General features: G+C 46.9%; 1 protein-coding gene across 2 annotated transcripts in view; it reads right to left on the bottom strand.

Annotated features, from left to right (window-relative positions):
- LOC122930998 overlaps positions 1-22287 on the bottom strand; it is a 58584-nt gene extending 36297 nt beyond the window's left edge. Inside the window, exons 1-9 of one of the 2 annotated variants that reach the window (XM_044284833.1) lie at positions 22138-22287; positions 19969-20057; positions 14151-14308; positions 13376-13617; positions 5762-5896; positions 5464-5542; positions 5227-5395; positions 4898-5058; positions 4713-4758 (exon numbers count right to left, since the gene is read on the bottom strand). In XM_044284833.1, the coding sequence (XP_044140768.1) occupies positions 4713-4758; positions 4898-5058; positions 5227-5395; positions 5464-5542; positions 5762-5896; positions 13376-13617; positions 14151-14308; positions 19969-20057; positions 22138-22144 (1086 nt within the window). In that variant the 5' untranslated portion in view covers positions 22145-22287. The remainder of the gene's footprint in view (positions 1-4712; positions 4759-4897; positions 5059-5226; positions 5396-5463; positions 5543-5761; positions 5897-13375; positions 13618-14150; positions 14309-19968; positions 20058-22137) is intronic. The other variant, XM_044284834.1, reaches the window with a different exon arrangement.
- Between the last annotated feature and the right edge of the window lie 3030 nt (positions 22288-25317).

The raw sequence follows: 25317 nt of genomic DNA, 5'->3' as shown, positions 1-25317 counted from the left end.
TATCAGATATCACAGTGCAGCACAACATACCTCCCCAGCAGCATCAGATATCACAGTGCAGCACAACATACCTGTCACGGCCATGGGTATGACCGTGACTCTCTAACCGCATGCGGTTGCCTGCGGTTTCGTGTGGGTTAAAACCACAGGTGAGGGCCGCTGGCGTGTGGCCTAACTTGTGGTTGCCGCGGGCAACTGTTTGTCTCATGTGTATGTGCAGCAGCAGTCTGAGCGTGGCTAGTCAGCTTGCTGCAGTTGCATGCGGTTGTACCTAGCAACCTCTATGTTAGGTGTGTGTATTTTGTAAGCACTTGTAGTTTGTCTGGGGAGTGTCACGGCCATGGCCATGACCGTGACTCCTGAACCGCATGCGGTTGTCAGCGGTTTAGTTTTGCTTGTCAATCACAGGTGAGGCCTGTGGTATCTGCCTTTCCTGTGGTTGCCGCTGGCAACAGTATGTATGTGGCAGCTTGCTATGCTGTGCATGCGGTTGTGTGTGATATCTGTGTATGTGTGCACTTGTGTTTATGTATTATGTGCACTTCCCCTTTAAGTGGTGTTTTCCCTTTCCTGTGGTGCTGGAAGGGTTAACTCCCTTCCCAGTGTGTGTGTGATGTCACTGGGTGTGTCCGACTGTGGGGTGTGGCTTCTTGGCCTATATAGCCTGAGTGTCTAGCAAGGCTCAGTAGGTTGCTTCAGCCCTGCTAGCTGGAGCAGCCGCCTGTGTATTTGACCTGCCTGTGAGAGCCACCCCTGTGGTCATAAAAAAATTATAGTTCTTGTTGATGTCGTTATGCGTGTGTGGTTGTATGTTGTTCTGTTGGGACCTTCTTATGTTTGGTGCAGCTTACGGTTCTGGTTTCCTGTCTGCTCAGGGATCCAGTCAGCAAGGCTGTGGCAGGTTGGTGGAACTTGGTGTTCGCCTGCCATTCCCGTGAGGCTGTTCATGTCCCCCTTTTTCCCAACAGCTTGGCCATTGAGACTCCTGCTCCTCCGTGCCAAGGAGGAGTAGGTCGTCTTACCCAGCTCCTAGCTCAGGGACCTGCGGAGGGTAAGACAGGGCTCCGAGGTTCCTGCGCATGGGTCCTCCTACCTTAAAGGTCAGCCCATGCAGGTTAGGAGTTAGGGTCAGGGTAGGGATGCGTGAGGAGGTGACCTGCTCCCTATCCTGTGCTCATGGCCGAGTAGCCACTACACCACCTGCCATCATACGGCTGAGGGTTTCCCCCATCCGTAGGCCATGACAATACCTCCCCAGCAGCATCAGATATCACAGTACTGCACAGCATACCTCCCCAGCAGTATCATATATCACAATGCAGCACAACATACCTCCCCAGCAGTATCAGATATCACAGTGCAGCACAGCGTACCTCCCCAGCAGTATCAGATATCACAGTGCAGCACAACATACCTCCCCAGCAGCGTCAGATATCACAGTGCAGCACAACATACCTCCCCAGCAGCGTCAGATATCACAGTGCAGCACAACATACCTCCCGAGCAGTATCAGATATCACAGTACAGCACAACATGCCTCCCCAGCAGTATCATATATCACAATGCAGCACAACATACCTCCCCAGCAGTATCAGATATCACAGTGCAGCACAACATACCTCCCCAGCAGCGTCAGATATCACAGTGCAGCACAACATACCTCCCCAGCAGCATCAGATATCACAGTGCAGCACAACATACCTCCCCAGCAGTATCAGATATCACAGTGCAGCACAACATACCTCCCCAGCAGCGTCAGATATCACAGTGCAGCACAACATACCTCCCCAGCAGCGTCAGATATCACAGTGCAGCACAACATACCTCCCCAGCAGCATCAGATATCAGAGTGCAGCACAGCGTACCTCCCCAGCAGCGTCAGATATCACAGTGCAGCACAACATACGTCCCCAGCAGCATCAGATATCAGAGTGCAGCACAACATACCTCCCCAGCAGTATCAGATATCACAGTGCAGCACAGCGTACCTCCCCAGCAGCGTCAGATATCACAGTGCATCACAGCATACCTCCCCAGCAGCATCAGATATCACAGTGCAGCACAGCATACCTCCCCAGCAGCATCAGATATCACAGTGCAGCACAACATACATCCCCAGCAGCATCAGATATCAGAGTGCAGCACAACATACCTCCCCAGCAGTATCAGATATCACAGTGCAGCACAATATACCTCCCCAGCAGCGTCAGATATCACAGTGCAGCACAACATACCTCCCGAGCAGCATCAGATATCACAGTGCAGCACAACATACCTCCCCAGCAGCATCAGATATCACAGTGCAGCACAACATACCTCCCCAGCAGCGTCAGATATCACAGTGCAGCACAACATACCTCCCGAGCAGCATCAGATATCACAGTGCAGCACAACATACCTCCCCAGCAGCATCAGATATCACAGTGCAGCACAGCATACCTCCCCAGCAGCATCAGATATCACAGTGCAGCACAACATACGTCCCCAGCAGCATCAGATATCACAGTGCAGCACAGCATACCTCCCCAGCAGCATCAGATATCACAGTGCAGCACAGCATACCTCCCCAGCAGCATCAGAGTGCAGCACAGCACAACATACCTCCCCAGCAGCGTCATATCACAGATCAGCACAACATACCTGCCCAGCAGGGCCAGATACCACTGTACAGCACAACATACCCCCCCAGCAGCGTCAGATACCTCAGTGCAGCACAACATACCTCCCCAGCAGCATCAGATATCACAGTACTGCACAACATACCTCCCCAGCAGTATCAGATATAACAGTGCAGCACAACATACCTCCCCAGCAGCATCAGATATCACAGTACTGCACAGCATACCTCCCCAGCAGCATCAGATATCACAGTACTGCACAACATACCTCCCCAGCAGCATCGGATATCAGAGTGCAACACAGCGTACCTCCCCAGCAGCATCAGATATCACAGTGCAGCACAGCGTACCTCCCCAGCAGCATCAGATATCACAGTGCAGCACAGCGTACCTCCCCAGCAGTATCAGATATCACAGTGCAGCACAGCGTACCTCCCCAGCAGCATCAGATATCACAGTGCAGCACAGCGTACCTCCCCAGCAGCATCAGATATCACAGTGCAACACAACATACCTCCCCAGCAGCATCAGATATCACAGTGCAGCACAGCATACCTCCCCAGCAGTATCAGATATCACAGTGCAGCACAACATACCTCCCCAGCAGTATCAGATATCACAGTGCAGCACAGCGTACCTCCCCAGCAGCATCAGATATCACAGTGCAGCACAGCGTACCTCCCCAGCAGCATCATATATCACAGTGCAACACAACATACCTCCCCAGCAGCATCAGATATCACAGTGCAGCACAGCGTACCTCCCCAGCAGCATCAGATATCACAGTGCAACACAACATACCTCCCCAGCAGTATCAGATATCACAGTGCAGCACAACATACCTCCCCAGCAGTATCAGATATCACAGTGCAGCACAGCATACCTCCCCAGCAGTATCAGATATCACAGTGCAGCACATCATACCTCCCCAGCAGTATCAGATATCACAGTGCAGCACAGCGTACCTCCCCAGCAGTATCAGATATCACAGTGCAGCACAGCATACCTCCCCAGCAGTATCAGATATCACAGTGCAGCACAACATACCTCCCCAGCAGTATCAGATATCACAGTGCAGCACAGCGTACCTCCCCAGCAGTATCAGATATCACAGTGCAGCACAGCGTACCTCCCCAGCAGCATCAGATATCACAGTGCAACACAACATACCTCCCCAGCAGTATCAGATATCACAGTGCAGCACAACATACCTCCCCAGCAGTATCATATATCACAGTGCAGCACAACATACCTCCCCAGCAGTATCAGATATCACAATGCAGCACAACATACCTCCCCAGCAGCCTCATATCACAGTGCAGCACAACATACCTCCCCAGCAGTATCAGATATCACAGTACAGCACAGCATACCTCCCCAGCAGTATCAGATATCACAATGCAGCACAACATACCTCCCCAGCAGCATCAGATATCACAGTGCAGCACAGCATACCTCCCCAGCAGCCTCATATCACAGTGCAGCACAACATACCTCCCCAGCAGTATCAGATATCACAGTACAGCACAGCATACCTCCCCAGCAGTATCAGATATCACAGTGCAGCACAACATACCTCCCCAGCAGCGTCAGATATCACAGTACAGCACAGCATACCTCCCCAGCAGTATCAGATATCACAATGCAGCACAACATACCTCCCCAGCAGCCTCATATCACAGTGCAGCACAACATACCTCCCCAGCAGTATCAGATATCACAGTACAGCACAGCATACCTCCCCAGCAGTATCAGATATCACAGTGCAGCACAACATACCTCCCCAGCAGCATCAGATATCACAGTGCAGCACAACATACCTCCCCAGCAGTATCAGATATCACAGTGCAGCACAACATACCTCCCCAGCAGCGTCAGATATCACAGTGCAGCACAACATACCTCCCCAGCAGCATCAGATATCACAGTGCAGCACAACATACCTCCCCAGCAGCATCAGATATCAGAGTGCAGCACAGCATACCTCCCCAGCAGTATCAGATATCACAGTGCAGCACAACATACCTCCCCAGCAGCGTCAGATATCACAGTGCAGCACAACATACCTCCCCAGCAGGGCCAGATATCACTTACCTGACTCTCAGGACGCAGGTAGATCTGATACTTATTCTGGATGCTCCTATCAAGGAACAACAAAGTTCATCGTTAATTATAGTTTATGACGAGTTTCCTCACATACATGACAGGCGGACTGTAGGAGGTAAGTGATCATGGTGAGGGAGAAGCAAGTCTTTAACCCTACCCTAGCCAGACTCTACCTGAAGAGGTGGACACACAGGTGCCGGGCATCCTCAGGGCTGTGGTTGACTTCGAGATCCACTGACTGCTCCTTGAAAGCTTCGCAGTCCATCCAATCATGAAGGATGTGACCCCCCTTCGTGTCCTGGAGGAAGCGCATGAACCTCCCCATGCCAGCCCTCTGCAAGAGAAAGCATCAAACAAGGAAATGAGCAGAATTATGGATGCAGCTCTGGATGTGATTGGAGGACAATACATGACATAGCCTGGGATCCTCCCAAGACTCTGCCCATACAATGACACAGGCTGACCCCTAGGACAGAGGCCAGCAGTCAGTAGATGACCTCACCGAGCTCAGAGCTTCCTCCTTCAGTTGCTGCAGGGCGTACATGGTGAGATTGTGCTGCTTCACAAAGTTCTCCTCCTCCTCTGTGATGCTGTAAAGGTCCTCATGGTCCTCAAGGTCCGCCCAGCCCATCCTCTGCTCCTCGTTACTCCGGGCTGCACTTCCAGGATCTCTGTACCAATACCATTATAATTAGTGATGTTTCCAGGCTGCAGTGCAGAGGACCTCCATGAATCATACCTGGTGTCCCTCTGGTGTTCAGCCCAGGCCGAGGCCTCAGTGCGGAGCTGGATACTTGGAGACTCTGGAGACACGAGGCCTATAGAATCGCACAGAAAATGAAGGTTCACCAAAATATCCATGGGAGGAGGGGGATGCAGCTGCAGCTTCTGTGACTGCATGCTGTGAGAGGGGAAGGAGAACTGGGAGAGACATTTCTGGCGCCAGGAAGTCCCATTCACTCAACAAGCATAGACAGAAACAATCCAGCTCCACTGATGTATAATAATGGCGGACACATCTCCTGGCCACTTCTCACCGATGGATTGACTGTGTGTGAAGGCCACAGAGAGGTCTCCGTCCTCCATCTGAGGGTCCGAGGGATGGCAGAGCCTCACGATGGCGTCTCCATACTGCGCCAGGAGAGACAATCTGTAGGTGTCAGATTCATATCCTGTGGGACAAAACAACAGGTCGCTGCTGCAGCATTTATGGACTGTCATGTGGACTGCAGATCCAGACATTGGTGACACTTAGAGATATATAAGAGACTGGGCACGCCTCCAGATATTAGGCCACTGACTTTAATTATTTTCAAATTAAGATAACAATCATAAAACAAAGTCTATAGATAATATAATAATATTATAGTAAAATACTATGACGGTACAATCATAAATATACTAAAAAGCACCAAAAGTTGTGATTAGCAGCAGATATGTTTGTAAGGAGCTGAATATAAAAGCGCAACAACTTGAGTGGTTTCTTCAATTAGCAGAAACACGCAGTCGCTAATAATGGAACAGTATCTTTTTAAAAAAATAACAGTGTCTTTTAGAAGTAACAGCACATCCTCGGAACAGAAGACAACAGGATAGCAGCTAGCTGTGCATTCCTATCACTGTTGAGCAGGATAGTGGAAATCCGTATCTTTAACAGGCAGCTTTGTACTACCTGAATGGCGCACACAGTGAGACTTGTTAAATGCGGAGAAAAGCTGAACATACAGCGGCGTCCCGCTGAAAGTTACTATGTAGCAAACTTGATTACACCGACCTCAGAGTCGGAACGGCCTTACCCGCTTGGTGCGGCCCCAGCCGTCCTGCGGTGTTCAAATAGAATTTAGCTCTCTATCCACCAGGGTTTCGTTCGCTGTCGTAGGTCTACACACGTGAGGCCCCTCATGAAGCTATTTTGGCGAAACCTGGGTCGGGCAGTCTTGTGAATACGGACAACTATTGATGATTGCTCAATGCCTGTTGATTTTATACCTTTATGCATGGTGCTTCCAGAATCCCTCCAGTCGGGACTATTCCTACTTTCCTACAGTGCATAACTCTCACCAAAGGCTCGATTATTTACTCTCTAAGGTTCGCGTAGAGGGTACTATTACATCGGGTCTGAAGCCAAACCGGCGGCCCCACGTGTGTAGACCTACAACAGCGAACGAAACCCTGGTGGATAGAGAGCTAAATTCTATTTGAACACCGCAGGACGGCTGGGGCCGCACCAAGCGGGTAAGGCCGTTCCGACTCTGAGGTCGGTGTAATCACGTTTGCTACATAGTAACTTTCAGCGGGACGCCGCTGTATGTTCAGCTTTTCTCCGCATTTAACAAGTCTCACTGTGTGCGCCATTCAGGTAGTACAAAGCTGCCTGTTAAAGATACGGATTTCCACTATCCTGCTCAACAGTGATAGGAATGCACAGCTAGCTGCTATCCTGTTGTCTTCTGTTCCGAGGATGTGCTGTTACTTTTAAAAGACACTGTTATTTTAGAAAAAAGATACTGTTCCATTATTAGCGACTGCTTGTTTCTGCTAATTGAAGAAACCACTCAAGTTGTTGCGCTTTTATATTCAGCTCCTTACAAACATATCTGCTGCTAATCACAACTTTTGGTGCTTTTTAGTATATTTATGATTGTACCGTCATAGTATTTTACTATAACATTATTATATTATCTATAGACTTTGTTTTATGATTGTTATCTTAATTTGAAAATAATTAAAGTCAGTGGCCTAATATCTGGAGGTGTGTGCCCAGTCTCTTATATAGTGGGGTGATACTACTCGACTGTGGGCACCCCGTGTGGTGGTCACTCAAACCTGTGCGTCTAACTACCTTTGATTCTATTGATGACATTTAGTAGAAATGAGAGAAGACATTTCCCAAGACTCTGTGGAAGGCGCCCAAGATTAGTGGAGAAATGCAGAAAATATTCCTGCGTCCAGTTGGAGGGGACTCCATTCCTACAGAGATTCAGCTGAAGATCTTATCAGCTGTATTCAGGATCATAATCCCTGACAAGCAGAGAGGAGGATGAGGCAGCTCTTCAGCTCAGTGTTGTGAAGTAACCTGTCCTAGTGTGTGATTAGGACAGGTTTTGTGTGTACTTATAGGATGGCGGCCATTTTATTTCTCCTAATGATCGCTCCCCGGACAAAATGACCCAATATAACTAATGAAAGGTATTTGGGAATATGTTTCTAATAAAGTGATATTTAAGTATTTTCATTTTCCTAATTCACAGAGAACCCCTTTATGAAAAGTTGGAATCGGGTTCATTCATTCTAAGCATCATAAACCAGACGATGTACCTCTGTACCCTTAAAGTTAATCCCAAAAATGTAACATCAAGTCTTTTTAGGTACAACATTCTGCACTGATTAGCTTCTAGTTTTCTGATACAGAGTTCCAAATCCTCTGCATGAACATAGAAATACCTGATGACATTGTATCTGTCTGCAGCCACCAGTGGAGGAGCTCAGGAGATTACTACATACAGACATATACAGTCACCACTAGAGGGAGCTCAGGAGATTACTACATACAGATATATACAACCACCACTAGATGGAGCTCAGGAGATTACTACATACAGATATATACAGCCACCACTAGAGGGAGCTCAGGAGATTACTACATACAGATATATACAGCCACCACTAGAGGGAGCTCAGGAGATTACTACATACAGATATATACAGCCACCCCTAGAGGGAGCTCAGGAGATTACTGCATACAGATATATACAGCCACCACTAGAGGGAGCTCAGGAGATTACTACATACAGATATATACAGCCACCACTAGAGGGAGCTCAGGAGATTACTACATACAGATATATACAGCCACCACTAGAGGGAGCTCAGGAGATTACTGCATACATATATATACAGCCACCACTAGAGGGAGCTCAGGAGATTATTACATACAGATATATACAGTCACCACTAGAGGGAGCTCAGGAAATTACTACATACAGATATATACAGTCACCACTAGAGGGAGCTCAGGAGATTACTGCATACATATATATACAGCCACCACTAGAGGGAGCTCAGGAGATTATTACATACAGATATATACAGCCACCACTAGATGGAGCTCAGGAGATTACTACATGCAGATATATACAGCCACCACTAGAGGGAGCTCAGGAGATTACTGCATACATATATATACAGCCACCAATAGAGGGAGCTCAGGAGATTATTACATACAGATATATACAGCCACCACTAGAGGGAGCTCAGGAGATTACTACATACAGATATATACAGTCACCACTAGAGGGAGCTCAGGAGATTACTGCATACATATATATACAGCCACCACTAGAGGGAGCTCAGGAGATTATTACATACAGATATATACAGCCACCACTAGATGGAGCTCAGGAGATTACTACATGCAGATATATACAGCCACCACTAGAGGGAGCTCAGGAGATTACTACATACAGATATATACAGCCACCACTAGAGGGAGCTCCGGAAATTACTACATACAGATATATACAGCCACCACTAGAGGGAGCTCAGGAGATTACTACATACAGATATATACAGCCACCACTAGAGGGAGCTCAGGAGATTATTACATACAGATATATACAGCCACCACTAGAGGGAGCTCAGGAGATTACTACATGCAGATATATACAGCCACCGCTAGAGGGAGCTCAGGAGATTACTGCATACAGATATATACAGCCACCACTAGAGGGAGCTCAGAAGATTACTACATACAGATATATACAGCCACCACTACAGGGAGCCCAGGAGATTACTGCATACAGATATATACAGCTACCACTAGAGGGAGCTCAGGAGATTACTACATACAGATATATACAGTCACCATTAGAGAAAGCTCAGGAGATTACTACATACAAATATATACAGCCACCACTAGAGGGAGCTCAGGGGATTACTGCATACTGCTTTATACAGCCACCACTAGAGGGAGCTCAGGAGATTACTTCATACAGATATATACAGCCACCACTAGAGGGAGCTCAGGAGATTACTACATACAGATATATACAGCCACCACTAGAGGGAGCTCAGGAGATTACTACATACAGATATATACAGCCACCCCTAGAGGGAGCTCAGGAGATTACTGCATACAGATATATACAGCCACCACTAGAGGGAGCTCAGGAGATTACTACATACAGATATATACAGCCACCACTAGAGGGAGCTCAGGAGATTACTACATACAGATATATACAGCCACCACTAGAGGGAGCTCAGGAGATTACTGCATACATATATATACAGCCACCACTAGAGGGAGCTCAGGAGATTATTACATACAGATATATACAGTCACCACTAGAGGGAGCTCAGGAAATTACTACATACAGATATATACAGTCACCACTAGAGGGAGCTCAGGAGATTACTGCATACATATATATACAGCCACCACTAGAGGGAGCTCAGGAGATTATTACATACAGATATATACAGCCACCACTAGATGGAGCTCAGGAGATTACTACATGCAGATATATACAGCCACCACTAGAGGGAGCTCAGGAGATTACTGCATACATATATATACAGCCACCACTAGAGGGAGCTCAGGAGATTATTACATACAGATATATACAGCCACCACTAGATGGAGCTCAGGAGATTACTACATGCAGATATATACAGCCACCACTAGAGGGAGCTCAGGAGATTACTACATACAGATATATACATCCACCACTAGAGGGAGCTCCGGAAATTACTACATACAGATATATACAGCCACCACTAGAGGGAGCTCAGGAGATTACTACATACAGATATATACAGCCACCACTAGAGGGAGCTCAGGAGATTATTACATACAGATATATACAGCCACCACTAGAGGGAGCTCAGGAGATTACTACATGCAGATATATACAGCCACCGCTAGAGGGAGCTCAGGAGATTACTGCATACAGATATATACAGCCACCACTAGAGGGAGCTCAGAAGATTACTACATACAGATATATACAGCCACCACTACAGGGAGCCCAGAAGATTACTGCATACAGATATATACAGCTACCACTAGAGGGAGCTCAGGAGATTACTACATACAGATATATACAGTCACCATTAGAGAAAGCTCAGGAGATTACTACATACAAATATATACAGCCACCACTAGAGGGAGCTCAGGGGATTACTGCATACTGCTTTATACAGCCACCACTAGAGGGAGCTCAGGAGATTACTTCATACAGATATATACAGCCACCACTAGAGGGAGCTCAGGAGATTACTGCATACAGATATATACAGCCACCACTAGAGGGAGCTCAGGAGATTACTACATGCAGATATATACAGCCACCACTAGAGGGAGCTCAGGAGATTACTACATGCAGATTCATACGGCCACCACTAGAGGGAGCTCAGGAGATTACTACATACAGATATATACAGCCACCACTAGGGGGAGCTCAGGAGATTACTGCATACAGATATATACAGCCACCACTAGAGGGAGCTCAGGAGATTACTGCATACAGATATATACAGCCACCACTAGGAAGAGCTCAGGAGATTACTGCATACAGATATATACAGCCACCAATAGAGGGAGCTCAGGAGATTACTACATACAGATATATACAGCCACCACTAGAGGGAGCTCAGGAGATTACTACATACAGATATATACAGCCATCACTAGAGGGAGCTCAGGAGATTACTACATACAGATATATACAGCCATCACTAGAGGGAGTTCAGGAGCTTACTGCATACAGATATATACAGCCACCACTAGAGGGAGCTCAGGAGATTACTACATACAGATATATACAGCCCCCACTAGAGGGAGCTCAGGAAATTACTACATACAGATATATACAGCCACCACTAGAGGAAGCTCAGGAGATTACTGCATACAGATATATACAGCCATCACTAGAGGGAGCTGAGGAGATTACTGCATACAGATATATACAGCCACCAATAGAGGGAGCTCGGGAGATTACTACATACAGAAATATACAGCCACCACTAGTGGTAGCTCGGAAGATTATTGCATACAGATATATACAGCCACCACTAGAGGGAGCTCAGGAGATTACTGCATACAGATATATACAGGCACCACTAGAGGGAGCTCAGGAGATTACTTCATACAGATATATACAGCCACCACTAGAGGGAGCTCAGGAGATTACTGCATACAGATATGTACAGCCACCAATAAGGGAGCTCAGGAGATTACTACATACAGATATATACAGCCACCACTAGAGGGAGCTCAGGAGATTACTGCATACAGATATATACAGGCACCACTAGAGGGAGCTCAGGAGATTACTTCATACAGATATATACAGCCACCACTAGAGGGAGCTCAGGAGATTACTGCATACAGATATGTACAGCCACCAATAGAGGGAGCTCAGGAGATTACTACATACAGATATATAGAGCCACCACTAGAGGGAGCTCAGGGGATTACTACATACAGATATATACAGCCACCACTAGAGGGAGCTCAGGAGATTACTGCATACAGATATATACAGGCACCACTAGAGGGAGCTCAGGAGATTACTTCATACAGATATATACAGCCACCACTAGAGGGAGCTCAGGAGATTACTGCATACAGATATGTACAGCCACCAATAGAGGGAGCTCAGGAGATTACTGCATACAGATATATAGAGCCACCACTAGAGGGAGCTCAGGGGATTACTGCATACAGATATATACAGCCACCACTAGAGGGAGCTCAGGAAATTACTGCATATTAATATATACAGCCACCACTAGATAGAGCTCAAGAGATTACTACATACAGATATGTACAGTCACCAACAGCGGGAGCTTGAGAGATTACTATACACAGCAACCACTAAAGGGAGCTCAGGAGATTACTACATACAGATATATACAGACACCACTAGAGGGAGCTCAGGAGATTACTGCATACAGATATATATAGCCACCGCTAGAGGGAGCTCAGGAGATTACTACATACAGATATATACAGCCACCACTAGAGGGAGCTCAGGAGATTACTACATACAGATGTATACAGTCACCACTAGAGGGAGCTCAGGAGATTACTACATACAGATATATACAGTCACCACTAGAGGGAGCTCAGGAGATTACTACATACAGATATATACAGTCACCACTAGAGGGAGCTCAGGAGATTACTACATACAGATATATACAGACACCACTAGAGGGAGCTCAGGAGATTACTACATACAGATATATACAGCCACCACTCGATGGAGCTCAGGAGATTACTACATACAGATATATATACAGCAACCACTACAGGGAGCTCAGGAGATTACTACATACAGGTATATACAGCCACCAATAGAGGGAGCTCAGGAGATTATTACATACAGGTATATACAGCCACCACTAGAGGGAGCTCAGGAGATTATTACATACAGGTATATACAGCCACCACTAGAGGGAGCCCAGGAGATTATTACATACAGGTATATACAGTTGCCTTCAGAATGTAGTTTCTATAGGGGGCAAGGACATGACTCACATGGCTGGATTGGCTATAAGACAGAATATTATCACATCTTATTAATTGCAGCCGATCACAACCTTTTATTGTCTCGTTATTATGGTTCATTTCACATTTTAATCACCAGGAGCGGCGGGGGTGCTGTGGACGCGGCTGGGAAACCTTCCCTCAATTGGCGGTGGCTCCTCTGGCCAGATACTGGGGGTCCTGAACTGCTGGGGGACTGCGGAGCAGAGGCCGGTGGACATAGCGGCGCTGTCAATCTGGCGGCTGTACCCTCGGATGTCATAGCGGCTGGCAGGCTGGGGATCCTCCAGGGGGCGCACTAATAATTTGGCCAACTTGTATTCTAAATAGAGCGGAGACCTAAGAAATAAGGAAGAAAAAATATATCATGAACTATTGTGTGTGGGTGTGGCCTAATGGAGGGGGCGTGGCTTCATGCTCAGTTATCTTAGAGGGATGTGTCCTGTCTTTAGAAATAACTTGTGATCAGTGTTTCATTAAAAGTTTGGCAACTTTCTAACAGAAAGTTTACATTTCTAATCAATATCGAGATCTCTGCTTACATTCAATGAATGGAAGTAATTGCTGACATTCAAACGCTGGGAGCTCATCCTGATTTACTACTACTCGGACAGCTGAAGAATTGTTACAATGTATCAGTACACGTAACAGCAGTCATCAGACAGCCCAAATGAAGAAATATTTTGTTGTACCAATACATTGTAACAAACCCTCAGCTGTATGAAAGACATGAGTGAATGTTCTCATTGACAGCAAGCAGAGAACTTATATATAGTTGGGAATTATATTGAGAATCCTTTGACCGCCCAACCTCTGCAGGCCGCTCTCCCCATGTCATAAGGGTTGGGACCACGTTTATGTTCTCTGCTCACCTCCTAAACAGCAAAAGTCTCTCTTGTTGCAACCACAGGAGCGTCTTCTCTCTCTGCAGGTCCCCGGCTCCGAACTCCTGGGGCCCATCCTGTAACATCCCGTCCAGATCCCGAACATGGCCAGTCAGCCGGTCATAGAATATTCTCACTGGGAAGGCCTGGAAACAAGTAATAATGGGAAGGAGGAGTAAGTGGTCAGTGATAGAGCCCAGAAAAACAGTTTTGATGTACCCAGAACCCCTTCACAACTATTGAAAAGGGAAGGGGGGCACACAGCTATAGTGGAATAGAGAGTTATTTTTTCCTTAACACCAATATAGCACGTTGATTACATATGAATATGTAGAGCTAGTAGTGAGTTCAATGAGAGCTCTATCATCTGTATGCAGTAAACTCCCTCTAGTGGTGGCTGTATAATCTGTATGTAGTGAGCTCCCTCTAGTGGTGGCTGTATAATCTGTATATAGTGAGCTCCCTCTAGTGGTGGCTGTATAATCTGTATATAGTGAGCTCCCTTTACTGGTGGCAGTATAATCTGTATGTAGTGAGCTCCCTCTAGTGGTGACTGTATAATCTGTATATAGTGAGCTCCCTTTACTGGTGGCTGTATAATCTGTATGTAGTGAGCTCCCTCTAGTGGTGGCTGTATAATCTGTATGTAGTGAGCTCCCTTTACTGGTGGCTGTATAATCTGTATGTAGTGAGCTCCCTCTAGTGGTGGCTGTATAATCTGTATGTAGTGAGCTCCCCCTAGTGGTGGCTGTATAATTTGTATGTAGTGAGCTCCCTCTAGTGGTGACTGTATGATTTGTATGTAGTGAGCTCCCTCTAGTGGTGGCTGTATAATCTGTATGTAGTGAGCTCTCCCTAGTGGTGGCTGTATAATCTGTATATAGTGAGCTCCCCCTAGTGGTGACTGTATGATTTGTATGTAGTAAGCTCCCTCTAGTGGTGGCTGTATAATCTGTATGTAGTGAGCTCCCCCTAGTGGTGGCTGTATAATCTGTATGTAGTGAGCTCCCTCTAGTGGTGGCTGTATAATCTGTATATAGTGAGCTCCCCTAGTGGTGGCTGTATAATCTTTATGTAGTGAGCTCCCCCTAGTGGTGGCTGTATAATCTGTATGTAGTGAGCTCCCCCTAGTGGTGGCTGTATAATCTGTATGTAGTGAGCTCCTCCTAGTGGTGGCTGTATAATCTGTATGTAGTGAGCTCCCCCTAGGGGTGACTGTGTAATTTGTATGTAGTGAGCTCCCTCTAGTGGTGGTTGTATAATCTGTATGTAGTAAGCTCCCTCTAGTGGTGGCTGTATAATCTGCATGTAGTGAGCTCCCTCTAGTGGTGACTGTATGATCTGTATGCAGTGAGCTCTCTCTAGTGGTGGCTGTATAATCTGTATGTGGTGAGCTCCCCTAGTGGTGACTGTATAATCTGTATGTTGTGAGCTCCCTCTAGTGGTGGCTGTATAATCTGCATGTAGTGAGCTCCCTCTAGTGGTGACTGTATGATCTGTATGTAGTGAGCTCCCTCTAGTGGTGGTTGTATAATCTGTATGTAGTGAGCTCCCTCTAGTGGTGGCTGTATAATCTGTATATAGTGAGCTCCCCTAGTGGTGGCTGTATAATCTTTATGTAGTGAGCTCCCCCTAGTGGTGGCTGTATAATCTGTATGTAGTGAGCTCCTCCTAGTGGTGGCTGTATAATCTGTATGTAGTGAGCTCCCCCTAGTGGTGACTGTGTAATTTGTATGTAGTGAGCTCCCTCTAGTGGTGGCTGTATAATCTGTATGTAGTGAGCTCCCTCTAGTGGTGGCTGTATAATCTGTATGTAGTAAGCTCCCTCTAGTGGTGGCTGTATAATCTGCATGTAGTGAGCTCCCTCTAGTGGTGACTGTATAATCTGTATGCAGTGAGCTCCTTCTAGTGGTGGCTGTATAATCTGTATGTAGTGAGCTCCCTCTAGTGGTGGCTGTATAATCTGTATGTAGTGACTCCCTCTAGTGGTGGCTGTATAATCTGTATGTAGTGAGCTCCCTCTAGTAGTGGCTGTATAATCTGTATGTAGTGAGCTCCCTCTAGTGGTGGCTGTATAATCTGTATGTAGTGAGCTCCCTCTAGTGGTGGCTGTATAATCTGTATATAGTGAGTTCCCCTAGTGGTGGCTGTATAATCTGTATGTAGTGAGCTCCCCCTAGTGGTGGCTGTATAATCTGTATGTAGTGAGCTCCCCTTAGTGGTGGCTATATAATCTGTATGTAGTGAGCTCCTCCTAGTGGTGGCTGTATAATCTGTATGTAGTGAGCTCTCCTAGTGGTGGCTGTGTAATTTGTATGTAGTGAGCTCCATCTAGTGGTGGCTGTATAATCTGTATGTAGTGAGCTCCCTCTAGTGGTGGCTGTATAATCTGTATGTAGTGAGCTCCCTCTAGTGGTGGCTGTATAATCTGCATGTAGTGAGCTCCCTCTAGTGGTGACTGTATGATCTGTATGTAGTTAGCTCTCTCTAGTGGTGGCTGTATAATCTGTATGCAGTGAGCTCCTTCTAGTGGTGGCTGTATAATCTGTATGTAGTGAGCTCCCTCTAGTGGTGGCTGTATAGTCTGTATGTAGTGAGCTCCCTCTAGTGGTGGCTGCATAATCTGTATGTGAGGAGCTCCCTCTAGTGGTCACTGTATAATCTGTATGTAGTGAGCGCCCTCTAGTGGTGGCTGTATAATCTGTATCTAGTGAGCTCCCTCTAGTGGTGGCTGTATGATCTGTATGTAGTGAGCTCCCCCTAGTGGTAGCTGTATAATCTGTATGTAGTGAGCTCCCTGTAGTGGTGACTGTATAATCTGTATGTAGTGAGCTCCCTCTAGTGGTGACTGTATAATCTGTATGTAGTGAGCTCCCTCTAGTGGTGGCCGTATAATCTGTATGTAGTGAGCTCCCTCTAATGGTGGATGTATAATCTGTATGTAGTGAGCTCCCCCAAGTGGTGGCTGTATAATCTGTATGTAGTGAGCTCCCTCTAGTGGTGGCTGTATAATCTGTATGTAGTGAGCTCCCTCTAATGGTGGCTGTATAATCTGTATGTAGTGAGCTCCCCCAAGTGGTGGCTATATAATCTGTATGTAGTGAGCTCCCCCAAGTGGTGGCTGTATAATCTGTATGTAGTGAGCTCCCCCAAGTGGTGGCTGTATAATCTGTATGTAGTGAGCTCCCCCAAGTGGTGGCTATGTAATCTGTATGTAGTGAGCTCCCCCAAGTGGTGGCTGTATAATCTGTATGTAGTGAGCTCCTCCAAGTGGTAGCTGTATAATCTGTATGTAGTGAGCTCTCTCTAGTGGTGACTGTATAATCTGTATGTAGTGAGCTCCCTCTAGTGGTGGCTTTATAATCTGTATGTGGTGAGCGCCCTCTAGTGGTGGCTGTATAATCTGTATGTAGTGAGCTCCCTCTAGTGGTGACTGTATAATCTATATGTAGTGAGCTCCCTCTAGTGGTGACTGTATAATCTGTATGCATTGAGCTCCCTCTAGTGGTGATTGTATAATCTGTATGTAGTGAGCTCCCTCTAGTGGTGGCTGTATAATCTGTATGTAGTGAGCTCCCTCTAGTGGTGGCTGTATAATCTGTATGTAGTGAGCTCCCTCTAGTGGTGGCTGTATAATCTGTATGTAGTGAGCTCCCTCTAGTGGTGGCTGTATAATCTGTATGCAATGAGCTCCCTCTAGTGGTGGCTGTATAATCTGTATGTAGTGAGCTCCCCCTAGTGGTGGCTGTATATTCTGTATGTTGTGAGCTCCCTCTAGTGGTGGCTGTATAATCTGTATGCAATGAGCTCCCTCTAGTGGTGGCTGTATAATCTGTATGCAGTGAGCTCCCTCTAGTGGTGGCTGTATAATCTGTATGTAGTGATCTCCCTCTAGTGGTGGCTGTATAATCTGTGTGTAGTGAGCTCCCTCTAGTGGTGGCTGTATAATCTGTATGTAGTGAGCTCCCTCTAGTGGTGGCTGTATAATCTGTATGTAGTGAGCTCCCTCTAGTGGTGGCTGTATAATCTGTATGTAGTGAGCTCCCTCTAGTGGTGACTGTATAATCTGTATGTAGTGAGCTCCCTCTAGTGGTGGCTGTATAATCTGTATGTAGTGAGCTCCCTCTAGTGGTGGCTGTACAATCTGTATGTAGTGAGCTCCCTCTAGTGGTGACTGTATAATCTGTATGTAGTGAGCTCCCTCTAGTGGTGGCTGTATAATCTGTATGTAGTGAACTCCCTCTAGTGGTGACTGTATAATCTGTATGTAGTGAGCTCCCTCTAGTGGTGGCTGTATAATCTGCATGTAGTGAGCTCCCTCTAGTGGTGGCTGTATAATCTGTATGTAGTGAGCTCCCTCTAGTGGTGGCTGTATAATCTGTATGTAGTGAGCTCCCTCTAGTGGTGACTGTATAATCTGTATGTAGTGAGCTCCCTCTAGTGGTGACTGTATAATCTGTATGTAGTGAGCTCCCTCTAGTGGTGGCTGTATAATCTGTATGTAGTGAGCTCCCTCTAGTGGTGGCTGTATAATCTGTATGTAGTGTGCTCCCTCTAGTGGTGGCTGTATAATCTGTATATAGTGAGCTCCCCCTAGTGGAGGCTGTATAATCTGTATGTAGTGAGCTCCCCGCTACAAGCTCTTGGCCTCTGGATTCTTCTCTCTGACTTTTTATGTTGTGGAGTAAAATAATATTTCTTCTATGTTCTATATTTGGTGGATTTTCCATTCATTTGTCTGGGAAAGCTGGGTTATGGTGAAGCGCCTGGAGGGTGACTGAGCAGAGCCAGATGTGTTGGCAGATCCTGCGTTTTGTGGTTAGGGGTTGCTATGGTTAATTATCCACCTCGTGCGGTTGTCGGATTGTGTCATCGGACTGATACGTCTGAAGTGTCTGTACAATGTGCGCCGCAGGTCACCACACCCGACCCATCACCTAATCCGGACCCACCGCCACTCAGTAAACGGGCATCTGCTGCTCCCTGCTATCCGCTATGGGCAGACCACCAGTATTTCACACCTGAAGCACCTTCCCTGACATCAGCTCATTAGTTAGTAAATCATTAATATTGGGATAATTTGTTTCATTAATCCTTTTTTTTTTACTTTAGAAATCATCGGGAAACCATCAACAAGCAGGACAGTTCTGTAATTATGGTGTTTCCTGAGACTCGTGCTGGAGGATTAGTGCTAATGAGCCCCCTCTAAACAGAGGCACATGAATAATACAGGGTTCACCCTGCTTGTTGATGGTTTCCAGTTAGCAAAACCATCCCATACTGCACAGAGATAAACTAATCTGATAGATTAGGGAAAATGGCAAAATGGGAATCAGGATATTGGAGAAAGGTGCTGAGTCTTCCGATGTCCATTAAGGGTGGAGCGCCCCTTTAACTGACCCCTTGCCGTTTATTGTGGACATCTCCGTTAAGAGCAAATAATGTTATTTTGCACAAACCCATAGATCCCAAGTCACACGGACTCATTAGAATGAAAGTAAATGTACAGCAGCAGAAATCCCCCCCCCCCCCCCTGTCCAGACAGTTTGTTACAATGTATCAGTGCAGTAACAATGTATCAGTCTGGAGTGCAGGATGTTACAGAGGATCATCTAGTCTTTATGCAATTGTAACAACCCTCAGCTGTGAGAACCGGATTTTATCCTCCAGGTGTCAAGAAGAACTTTCTGTTTCACTGACAGCAAGCAGAGATATTGAAAATTGTAAGATATTAAAATACAAAGCTGCAGAGGTTCATTACACAGAGACGATTCCCATTATCTTTGTGTTCTGTGACGTCACTCACCGGAAGCGCGACAAAAGCGTTGAAGTATTCCAGGAAGAGGTCGTCGTATATGAGAAGCTCCTCCAGATCCGCCTCGTGGACGTCTGCTGCTGCCGAGAGACATGGAGACACCTGACCTCAGCCCAAGGCTACATGCACACGAATGTTTGTTTCCGTGTCCGTTCCGTTTTTTTTGCGGATGTGCCGTCCACATCAGTAAGTCCGTTCCGTAGCCCCGCCAAAAAAATAGAACATGTCCTATTCTTGTCCGTTTTAGGTATTGTTATAATGGATCCGCAAAAAAAAAAACGGATGTCATCCGTAAATTTTTTTTGCGGACCACAAGACACATACTGTTTTCTGCATGTAGCCCAATGTGGAGATCGTTACTTTCAGTCCATCTGACCAGGGCCCAAAGTCCTGCTACCAGGACCTAGCCCAGACAGGACAATGAGGGGTCCGGAGGGAGAAGCCCCCCAATTAATCAGCGGTGAAGAGGAATATCCATCACAGGAATCACTGCTCTCTGAATCCTGCTGCTGATGACCATGCTGACCCATTCTCCTAAATATCTACTCCAGTCACATCTAGAGCTGCAGGCACAATTCTGCTATTACATCATAAGGTTATTGTGACTATGCTAGACGCCGTCTGGAGAGTCCAAAAATTCTAATCAATGTCATAGTAAGAATGAAGAAAAGCAGATTAGAACCTGTCTGCTGTACAGTGCCCAAATAATACCGCCATACAGTATCCAAATGATACTATCACACAATACCTATACAATACCACCATACAATGCCCCAAAAATGCCACAATATAGTGCCCACATAAAGCCACCATACAATGCTCATATAATACTACCATACAATCCACAAATAATACCACCATACAATGCTCAGATAATACCACCATACAGTGCTCAAATAATATCACCATACAGTGCTCAAATAATACTACCACAAAATACCACTAGCCATTACCCAAATAATACCATCATACATTGCCCAAATAATACTGCCATACGGTATCCAAATACAACAACAAAATGTCTAACTAATACCACCATACGATGCCCCAGAAATACCAAAACATAGTGCTCAGATAATACCACCATACAATGCACAAATGATATCACAATACGGTGCACAAATAATACCACCATACAATACCAGTCACATTTGCTGCAGATCGGAGCTGTCTGAGGTGTTGTATGTGGCGTCTGGTTTCAGGTTACCATGCCCGGGGAGAAGCATTGTATGAGGAAAACCTTGTGTCCTGAGGCCACTGTATCTGGAGAGACCACAGTACCACCAGGTAACACCCCAAATTATACTGTCATTCAGCGCCATACCTACATGTTTTACCCAAATAATGATGCTAAACGGTTCCCATAAAATACCACCACATAGTCACTGAATAACATTACTATACAGTGTCCATATATCACCATACAGTCACTGGATAACACTGCCATACCGTGCTCATATAATACCACCATACAGTCACAGGATAACACTGCCATACCGTGCTCATATAATACCACCATACAGTCAGTATATAACACTGCAGCATTCATATAATACCACCATATACAGGGCCCATATAATACTGCTATATAGCACCTGCTACAAAGTGGTTTTGTCATTTTACCAGATATCCTGTGTATCGGGCGCCCCCTGGGTTCCACTGCCACGTCTCTATCCTGCCGGAATACTATACTCAGGGCCCCCCCATATCACCGCTCGTCTGACACTGACGACTCCAGGACCATCGTGCGGTATAACTGGATCACTATTGTCACATGAAGGCGCCAAGCTCCTGATAATCTGTGATTGGGGGGGACGCCTGCGAGCATCTACCGCCTGACACCTGATCTACACCCACCAGCTAACAGGGCTACATGCAGCCTCCTCTACCCACTGCTGTGCAGAAGTTTGTGCACCCTGGCATCAGGGGGGGTGCGTAGCCTTCCTGCTGCCTGAGGCGAAAACTGAAACTTTTCATCAATGTCAAGTCCTACATTACTTTATATCAATAATGTCACTTTCTGAAGGGTGTGAAAACTTTTGGGGCCGAGACCGATACCCAGGATGATTTGCCAATCAGGAGCCAAGAGAAGCTGGGTGACACCTGCCGAGGTTCTGAGATGCGGGATAGGGAGGATTTGGGGCAGAGGGGCTCACAGACCTGTCATGTCCTCTCCTTCCTGTCGGGGATCCAGGATTTCTGCATCTCGCTGTTATCAGCCGGGGTTACTGTGTGCAGGACAAACACGGCGCGCTGGTTACCGGCTGCCAGGGCGAGGTGCGGCCGAACAACGCACGCGCCCGACCTCAGCCCTGCCCTGATGATAAATCACCCCGACTGATACATTGCAACAAACAGGACAGACTTGTGCTGCTGATGTGTGCAGCTCACTGACACATTGTAACAAACCCTCAGTAGCACGACAGGCTTTTGGCCTCTGAAAGTACAACCCCCAATTCCAGAAAAATGAGGACGCATAGTAAAATAAACGTGAATGAGAGCAGAAGGCAATGATCAGTAAATCTGGCGGCTCAGACGATGGGAGTAGACATTTATTTCATGAAGAACACGAGCTCGTCTAGAACGTGACGGCGGCGACACATCGCAGAAAACCCGGAAAACCTGTCAGAAGAACAGAAAAATAAAGAAAAAAAAGGGATCCTGTATTTTAAGCCTCTGTTATGCGCGGTTCTCTGAGATCCGTTATTTTAGACTGAAAAAAATTCCAGTGTGCAACGTATGGCCATCTACAGGACAAAATATCCTGAAAAGATCCGTAAAATCTGGAGAAATCCCTGTGCGGAGGGACAAGGACTGGATGCTCGGGATATACCGGCCCTCAGGCGGCACTTCATTAAAAACAAGCTGATGGCTCAGGAACACCTCCAGAAATCACTAGACAGCTCAGGAACATTCCAGAAATCACTGCACGGGCTCAGGAACATTCCAGAAATCACTGCACAGCTCAGGAACATTCCAGAAATCACTGCACAGGCTCAGGAACATTGCAGAAATCACTCTGCAGGCTCAGGAACATTCCAGAAATCACTGCACGTGCTCAGGAACATTCCAGAAATCACTGCACGGGCTCAAAAACATTCCAGAAATCACTGCACGGGCTCAGGAACATTCCAGAAATCACTGCACGGGCTCAGGAACATTCCAGAAATCACTGCACGGGCTCAGGAACATTCCAGAAATCACTACACAGCTCAGGAACATTCCAGAAATCACTGCACGGGCTCAGCAACACTTCCAGAAATCACTGCGCGGGCTCAGGAACACCTCCAGAAATCACTGCACGGGCTCAGGAACACCTCCAGAAATCACTGCACGGGCTCAGGAACATTCCAGAAATCACTGCACGGGCTCAGGAACATTCCAGAAATCACTGCACAGCTCAGGAACATTCCAGAAATCACTGCACGGGCTCAGCAACACTTCCAGAAATCACTGCACGGGCTCAGGAACATTCCAGAAATAACTGCACGGGCTCAGGAACATTGCAGAAATCACTGCACAGGCTCAGGAACATTCCAGAAATCACTGCACGGGCTCAGGAACATTCCAGAAATCACTGTACGGGCTCAGGAACATTCCAGAAATCACTGTGCGGGCTCAGGAGCATTCCAGAAATCACTGTGCGGGCTCAGGAACATTCCAGAAATAACTGCACGGGCTCAGGAACATTCCAGAAATCATTGCGCGGGCTCAGGAACATTCCAGAAACCACAGTGCGTGCTCAGGAACACTTCCAGAAATCACTGCACAGGCTCAGGAACACGTCCAGAAATCACTGTGCGGGCTCAGGAGCATTCCAGAAATCACTGTGCGGGCTCAGGAACATTCCAGAAATCACTGCACAGGCTCAGGAACATTCCCGAAATCACTGCACGGGCTCAGGAACATTCCAGAAATCACTGCACGGGCTCAGGAACACTTCCAGAAATCACTGCACTGGCTCAGGAACATTCCAGAAATCACTGCACGGGCTCAGGAACATTCCAGAAATCACTGCACGGGCTCAGGAACATTCCAGAAATCACTGCACGGGCTCAGGAACATTCCAGAAATCACTGCACGGGCTCAGGAACATTCCAGAAATCACTGCACGGGCTCAGGAACATTCCAGAAATCACTACACAGCTCAGGAACATTCCAGAAATCACTGCACGGGCTCAGGAACATTCCAGAAATCACTGCACAGGCTCAGGAACATTCCAGAAATCACTGCACGGGCTCAGGAACATTCCAGAAATCACTGCACAGCTCAGGAACATTCCAGAAATCACTGCACAGGCTCAGGAACATTGCAGAAATCACTCTGCAGGCTCAGGAACATTCCAGAAATCACTGCACGGGCTCAGGAACATTCCAGAAATCACTGCACGGGCTCAAAAACATTCCAGAAATCACTGCACGGGCTCAGGAACATTCCAGAAATCACTGCACGGGCTCAGGAACATTCCAGAAATAACTGCACGGGCTCAGGAACATTGCAGAAATCACTGCACAGGCTCAGGAACATTCCAGAAATCACTGCACGGGCTCAGGAACACTTCCAGAAATCACTGCACGGGCTCAGGAACATTCCAGAAATAACTGCACGGGCTCAGGAACATTGCAGAAATCACTGCACAGGCTCAGGAACATTCCAGAAATCACTGCACGGGCTCAGCAACACTTCCAGAAATCACTGCACAGGCTCAGGAACATTCCAGAAATCACTGTACGGGCTCAGGAACATTCCAGAAATCACTGTGCGGGCTCAGGAGCATTCCAGAAATCACTGTGCGGGCTCAGGAACATTCCAGAAATAACTGCACGGGCTCAGGAACATTCCAGAAATCACTGCACAGGCTCAGGAACATTCCAGAAATCACTGCGCGGGCTCAGGAACATTCCAGAAACCACAGTGCGTGCTCAGGAACACTTCCAGAAATCACTGCACAGGCTCAGGAACACGTCCAGAAATCACTGCACGGGCTCAGGAACATTCCAGAAATAACTGCACGGGCTCAGGAACATTCCAGAAATCACTGCACAGGCTCAGGAACATTCCAGAAATCACTGCACGGGCTCAGGAACATTCCAGAAACCACAGTGCGTGCTCAGGAACACTTCCAGAAATCACTGCACAGGCTCAGGAACACGTCCAGAAATCACTGCACAGGCTCAGGAACACGTCCAGAAATCACTGCACGGGCTCAGGAACACTTCCAAAAGTCACTGTGCGGGCTCAGGACCATTCCAGAAATCACTGTACGGGCTCAGGAACACTTCCAGAAATCACTGTGCGGACTCAGGAACACTGAAAAAAATTTCTGCGTGCAACGTATG

The sequence above is a fragment of the Bufo gargarizans genome, chromosome 3 (genome assembly GCF_014858855.1).
Source record: "Bufo gargarizans isolate SCDJY-AF-19 chromosome 3, ASM1485885v1, whole genome shotgun sequence".
Taxonomy (NCBI): Eukaryota; Metazoa; Chordata; class Amphibia; order Anura; family Bufonidae; genus Bufo; species Bufo gargarizans.
This window is presented reverse-complemented; position numbering and strand designations above follow the sequence as displayed.